The sequence below is a fragment of the Anarrhichthys ocellatus genome, unplaced genomic scaffold (assembly GCF_004355925.1).
Source record: "Anarrhichthys ocellatus isolate YVR2014 unplaced genomic scaffold, GSC_Weel_1.0 scaffold1549, whole genome shotgun sequence".
NCBI lineage: Eukaryota > Metazoa > Chordata > Actinopteri > Perciformes > Anarhichadidae > Anarrhichthys > Anarrhichthys ocellatus.
In genome coordinates, this window is record NW_022281523.1 from 2501 (window position 1) to 9604 (window position 7104).

The following is a 7104-nucleotide window of genomic DNA, read 5'->3' on the forward strand; positions in this document are numbered from 1 at the left end:
GTTTGCCGTCCCGCTTACCGCACACAAAGGGAGGCACACACCTGTATTAACGGGACGATCTAGCAGCAATCTAACAGCCCCATAAACTACCTTTATATAGCCACAATAAGAAAAAAATCTAGTTTTTTAGGGTGACAATGTCATAAAACATGACGATGTCATGAAATATGACGATGTCATGAAATATTATGACAGACATTTGATGTTTCATTTGAAAATGTCAGAAAATAGAAGCTTATGTAAAAAAGAATATCTTGTGTGGTTTTTGCATGTTTAGTGTGGACATAAAGTCGGGTGAATGGTCACAAGTTTTAAACTGAGCATTAGCTGGTGAATCCTATGTGTATTATGCAACCGGCGGTATACAAAGGGGAAGTGTACTTTTTGAACGGAATTTGCCCTTTCGCTTCTGTGCCACTGTCACCTGCTCCACCAGCAAACTGATCCGACTTGAACAACTTGTTTTTTAAAAATCACAAATTTGCCCGACAAATGTGATATGAAGCATGTTTAAAATTGTAAGCAGTAAAATGATACTTCTGTTTAAAGGCATTGTGACTGCAATATGATATTATTTATATATATATATATATATATATATATAAAGAAGTTTAAGATATTACCACAAATGGTGTTGGGGTTATGTCACAGAAAAGGTGGACCGGCACCCCTCGGCTGATGAACACAGCTGCAGCCAGGCTGGCGAAGCGCTTGCTGTTGCCCCCGCTGGGCGGGTGGGCACGGGCGTCGTACCCGATTACCACCCCTCGATCCTTGAAGTTATCAAAAGTCTTCTCCAGGTAGCTACAGAAACCCTGTAAGATATTTTCAAAAAAATTTGGGGAAATAAGAGAAATCGTGTGTTTAAAATGCAGTGAAGGATATTTCACAGCAGCTCCACTGAGATCCTACAGTGGCATGTAACAAGATGTTGGCATGTGAGCTGTGCAGCCAACCACTAGAGAGTTTGGAGTGTCTTCAAACAGCAGAGAGCAAGAATCAATGACGTGCACGCGTGGCTTTGCATGCGACTTGATGCTTAATGTGTGGTAGCAGTTTATCTGTTCACCGACCTGTGTGGTCTGGATGATAGTGAGCTCGTTCATACAGGATGTGCCGGGGCCCATGGCTGCTCTCAGACCTGCTGTACCAAACTCCATCCTGGAGGAGAAGCATTTCTTCAGAGCCTCCACCGCTCCATCTCTCACCAGGTCCCGCACCATCAATGCTGTCTTAGGGTTCTGAGGGAGGAAAATCATGCCCACATGTTTTATATACATTTACCTATATTTATCAAAAACTGTAATGTAGCGCTTACAACTGGACATCCTGTTAGCAAAGACAGTATGATGATTTCTGATGTAAGATTTAAAGAGATTGTTTATGTCACTTCTTAGGGCTGCCAATTGTTTTGTTTTTTTGTCTGTTATCAAGAGTAGTTTTAGCTGTTTTACTTTTGAAAATGACTTTAAAAATGAATTGATCATCAAAATGTTTGGCAAGATGTTTTAGAACACATCTTTGCCGATAACTGCAGTTGAAAATTAGCCGAGAGGCAGAAGTGTTGTTTTAAGTCTGTTGTCTTTATAAAACTAATAAAGTGAAATGAAAATAGTTAATTTCCCGTCAAATCGTTGATCGATTGTTTCAGGTCTAGTTCAGATTGTGTGCAGTGCCGAGGACGTTTGTTCCCCTGACAGACTTACAAAGGCAAGACATCTTTGTCAACTATGGTGCATTTCAATGTGACTGAATGAATGTGTTCATTTTCTATATAAAGCATAAACTTAAGACCAAAGAATTAGTCTGGTTGAAGGAAACGTTAAATACAGAACAATTGTGCTCTGCCTGTATTTTCACGAATAAAAAAAAAAAAAAAAAAAAAAAAAGGTCTGGTTACAAATTGGAGTCATAAATACAGCGAATGGGTCCATGATGCCTCCTATTGAGCAAGCCGCCCTAATGCAATCATGTTGAGACTAATGAACCAGGGTCTCTCTTCCTGTGTGCCCCGATTAGTGGCATCCCATGTCTCGTAAAGACCATGAATGACTCGGTTTGTGTTGGTCAGATGGCCGGATGTATGTTAGCCTGCTTACACATCTGTGTGCTCCTCAACAACACAGTAGCACATCAGTCTGTATGGAGGAGGACCGTCGTGTGGCACGTGAGGCTTTTATATTTGATTCATGCATTTACAGCACAACCTACTGGGACTTTCCTCCATGGTAATTATATCAACATAAAATATATAAAGGTAACCTCCATTGAAGAACTGCTCCATTGAAGAACCAAGTACAACTTCCTGAACTGACTTTATAGGTCAAACTAAAAATTAATTGACAATGATTGGTCTGGAAGGGGATAATAAACAGTGACACTATATTCTCATGAATTAACATAGCTAGTTCTTTAAAATGTCTTTATAGCAATCATTAAGAAATGACAGATCTGTAAAATACAGCATTATAACGTAGCACAATAAAGTTTAGCTAATTAGCCAAGAGCTAACAATGAAGCAGCAGCTAACGTTGTGTGTAGCCTTTCCCTGACACAGCACCTGATGCCACACATTAGTGAACTAGTGAGTGTTATATTTTTAAACAGCTGTTTGACGTTACCACTAATTATCCTTCGTCGTTTTCCTAATGTTATAAACAACCCTACATCATCACACTGGAAGTTAGCCCAACACTGAATCACGTAACTGTATGTAACGCCAGGTAGACACACTGACCACGGCTCATTAAGCTAGCTCGCTAGCTTTCAGCCTACCTTGTCGTACTGCAGCCACTGGCTGACAGCCTGGTCCAGCATGGTGTCCCCCGTTGAGGACAAACCGTTCTCCATTTCCCTTCTTTGCAGAGCCGAGACGCTGTCAGAAGCTTACTAACTGATGGTCACACGAGGCGAGCACGCTCACGCGGAAGCCTTTGACAGCACAGGTCGAGAACTGCAGCTGTAAAAACGTGACCACTCGAGCTGTCCACAGCGGGCGGGGCGGAGCGACGTAACGCGTCACGAACTTCTCATCTGTTGCATTCACTGGTTGACGCAAATGTCGAAATTACGGATTACGTCGCTGACTGTTTCCAACAGGTGGGAAGTTTAATAACGTAGTTCAGTTATTGCATACATTTAATCAAGTACTGTGTTTACTGCAGTACTTCACTTTGTTGTACTTTCACTGTATTATGTCCTTTTTTATGCCACTTAACACTACAGGGTGGCCAACTTTACAATTTAGTTTGGATTGAGAAAGGAAAATTGCCCTCAGTGTTTAGATGGTCATCCTAAACAGTTGAATGTGTCAGCAAAACTCTAGTTTCCCTGTACAGTAATGTACAGGGAAACTACTTCATATTGTATGCAGTCATAGTCAGGAACATTTTGAGCAGAAAATTATTTTTTTATTTACTTTTATTTGGTTTATAAAATGTGAGAAAGATTGGCATTTTAACAATCTTCATTATTTTTGGCCATTACTGGTGGCATTGACAGCACATACCTTCCCCATGTGATCGTTATGGTGCTGCAACCAAATGATTTTAATGTATCATCAATATAAATTGCATCACAAATGCAATGTAAATAATTATGGAGTATCTTTAAAAAAAACCCTGTGTGAACAGGTTTTATATTAATCACACAAACTTCTCTTCCTGAATGAAGGAAATAAGAAGTCACGACAGAGCACTCAAGTTGTATTTATCACAGAGACTTCAGGCAGCCAGTATTCATGTTATCAAGGAAACATCTCAACCTCTTTTCTTTAATCATGTTCACTGAATTGATGTAGTGGATGGTTGAAAGGGTCAATACCATCAGTGATGCATTCTATCCAGATCATAACTTCCTGCAGAGTTGCATCAAACATGTGTAATAGAGGTATTTACCATATGTTCATATATTTAGATCATTTACAAATGTAGTGTAGAAAAAAAAAGGGCATCTCTTCAGTTCTAAATGAAAAACGGACCATTTCCAAGAGTATTTGGAAAAAAGATCCCCCTTTCTTTGGGAAAGCAGAGGCACTAGGAAATGATCTAATTCTACTTCAAAGATCAGAGTCTGTTTTTAATTCAAATTATGTGAACAACGAAATGAGAGAACATGATAAGGACATCATTTGATCATCTTAAGCATGACTTAATAAACCATTTACTGATAACTGATAAGTTAAGGCAACTAAATAATTTGCCGCTGCCCGTTAGAACTGTGGAGATGACTTAAGACTGAATAAAAGCAGCTTTCTTTCCTCAGCAGACATTTTGACTCCTCATTGTAGGAAAATCACAAGTGGAAATAATAACATTGAAAGGATAGCTTCACAATTTTTCTTAAATCCCTTCTGTTCATACTGGACATTAAAAGATCGAAAATAGGTCATTTTGAGCAAAACTGTATTCAGAAGTTTATCTGAAGCTAATAGGATACTTCAGCGGTCTGAGTTCGACAAATCAAGTAGATATCTTTCAAAGTTACGTACTTTTTAGCACTGAATTATGTGCCCCAGTAAGGCCCCGACAGCATGACAGGGAGTCGGTCGTGCACGACGCCAGGACCCTGAAACATTCAGCCTTCATTCATTTCATTATTTACGTCTATGCTTTTCCTACTGTGTCAAAACATCTTCAGTAATAAAAAGAAAGTCCGATGAACCCCTCAAAGCAGCACTGGCATCTCCAACTAAGACCTGAGTCTGCATAATGTCTGAGACATCCCGTAACGTCATGAACGCAAGCTTTGTGTACGGGTTCTGCAGACGCCTCCGCCTCACACGAACCGCCGCTATCTGCTATGTTTCCTCTGTTTGATGATGAACAGGTTCTCATCCGTCGGGTGTACATCTGCGCGGTTCTTCGCTTTTTGACGATTCTTCTTGTTCTTCTTCCCCTTGTGCTGCTTCGACGCCGAATCCTGCATCTCCCCGGTCACAGTCCAATGGAGACGGTCCGGCCTGCCCTCTCTGTGCACTTCTGATGGCGCTGAAGGAGCGTGCTTCCTGTTCTTCGCCCTCTTCCTCGTCTTCTGTATATCCTTGCCTTTGCCTCCACCTCTGGGAAAGTCCTCCGCTTCATCCACGAAGACTTTAGCCGCTGGGAGAGGGTCTTTGGAGGTGGGAACCGGTCTCTTGGGTTTCCATGTTTTCACATTGCTTTCTTGTTGCTTGTGCTTATTGTTCTTTTTGGTTTTGGGCGCTGCGGCCCCGAAGACGTCGCTGTCCTTAAAAAAGAGGTGGTTGGGTTTGTGGGTGTTGGGGCTCTGGCGAGGCGTGTGGTTCGCCTGGTGGTAGCTGTTGTGATAGCCGACTTTCTGTTTCTTCTTTGGCGGTCCTGGAGTGAGAGGGGTCTGAGAGCTGGCCAGAAGAAAGCCGCTTTTCTTCAGTTCTGGGGGGAGACGGAGGCAAAAAGGCTTTCGTTATTTATTTGGTCATGAATAGTCAAGTTTGACAAAAGCCGTGTGGATATTTAACCCGACTCTGGTCATGTTTATATCTCTGCATACAGCTACATTGAACAATGCAAAATCATAACAGCATAGCAGTGTGAACCATCAGCTCTGCTGTGCTGTGATTCAAGTAGAGGATCACTACCGTTACCATTTACTCATCACGTACATCTGTTTGAGTGAACTCAACAGTTTAGCGTTTAATTTTTTTAAATAACTGTCAAGAAAATGTAATCTTTTGTCTTCCCACCCCATCAAACTTTGTGTACGGTTTGACCCCTAATGCGTGGTGGAAAGTAATTAAGTACATTTACTCAAGTACTGTACTTGAGTAAAGTTTTATGCCATTTCTACTCCACTACATTTCAGTTGGAACCTTTTTTTTTACTGCGCTACATTTATCCGACAGCTGCAGTTACTAGTTCCTTTCCAAAGAGATTTTTACAATAAAGCACAGATTAGAGAAAAATTAAAAAAATACATATATAAATTTGTCTAACATCGCTTTACTATTCTTCTTTTCTGTCCCATTAATAACCTCACGATTGGACTACATTACCAAACAGTACATACTGTCTAGCTAAAAAGGTACGATGCCGCTTACACACTGATGTATCAGTATTAACAATCTAACAAAGTCATAAATAATAACAAATAATAAATGAATAAAGTACTTTTTACTTTTAATACTTTAAAGTTCCCCTCGGGACACGTTTTAAGTATGTAAGAACACTCTGCTATGATAAACATTTAGTTTAACATGGTTTTCCCACATAAAAAGTTCATTCTGAAATTGTTCTCCACGTTTGACTCAGATAAAAAGTCTGCACCAGAATGGGCGACGTAGATAGCATCTTTTGTTTGTTGATGCTGCTTGTTAGCTTGTAGCTGGCAGTGGCTGACAAAAAAAAACTGCACAACCCTACTGTGTTTGCTGTCAAAACGTTTCACTTTGCTCATGACAACTCCCACACTCTGCTCTCACAGGTCCTCTCTGCGCTGGAGGTTTCAGTCTTGTGGCTCAGACTTCTTCCTCTTTGACACGTGTTTCCGTTTTTTGCGTACCAGACATCGGCTTTTGATTTTGTGATGTACCAAATCTAGCTTGAGTACGTTTTGAATCAGATTTTTAGGGAAGCGCACAGACATTCCCCCGTTCAGTAGAGGAATGTGGCACTTCTCCAGCGACAGCCTTTGTTACAGATACAAGTCAGCATAGTCAAGGTCAAACACATTTTGAGTGGGTACTTTTACTGAAGTACAACAAAGTGTTTTTATCTTGCAATGGAGTATTTTTACATTCATGTATTGGTACTTTGACTTAAGCAAATGTAAATACTTCTTCCACAACTGCCCCCTAACAAACCCTTCAGCTTTATATAGTGGCAGAAGGCCAGAGGTCAGAGAGACGTCGTAATAAAGACGAGCAGATGGAGCGTTTGTGTGACTCACCTTTAACCTTCGACACGATCCACTTTTCTCTGCTTCCGACGTCCTTCTTCGTGTCGTAGAGGTTGATGAACGGGGTGCTGGGATACATCCCGTTGTACATCCTCTGCCATTTACACGCCTGAGGGAAAACACACAAATGCATGACACCATGTGTACACACACACACACACACACACACACACACACACACACACACACACA

General features: G+C 41.0%; 1 protein-coding gene across 1 annotated transcript; it reads right to left on the reverse strand.

The window, feature by feature from the left end:
* Positions 1–1229: 1229 nt before the first annotated feature.
* LOC116377688 (uncharacterized) lies at positions 1230–7054 on the reverse strand. Its single transcript, XM_031839389.1, has 3 exons — positions 6904–7054; positions 2776–5390; positions 1230–1241 (listed from the first exon to the last, which is right to left on the reverse strand). The coding sequence occupies exons 1-2, from the start codon at positions 7043–7045 to the stop codon at positions 4792–4794; spliced, it is 741 nt and encodes a 246-aa protein (XP_031695249.1). The 5' UTR covers positions 7046–7054; the 3' UTR covers positions 1230–1241; positions 2776–4791.
* Positions 7055–7104: the final 50 nt, after the last annotated feature.

Excerpts from the sequence above, each read along its gene's own strand:
- LOC116377688 (XM_031839389.1), bottom strand. The coding sequence starts at position 7,045 with ATGCATTTGTGTGTTTTCCCTCAGGCGTGTAAATGGCAGAGGATGTAC. Across the intron at positions 5,391-6,903 it reads GATCGTGTCGAAGGTTAAAG|AACTGAAGAAAAGCGGCTTT; the intron begins GTGAGTCACACA and ends GTCTCCCCCCAG.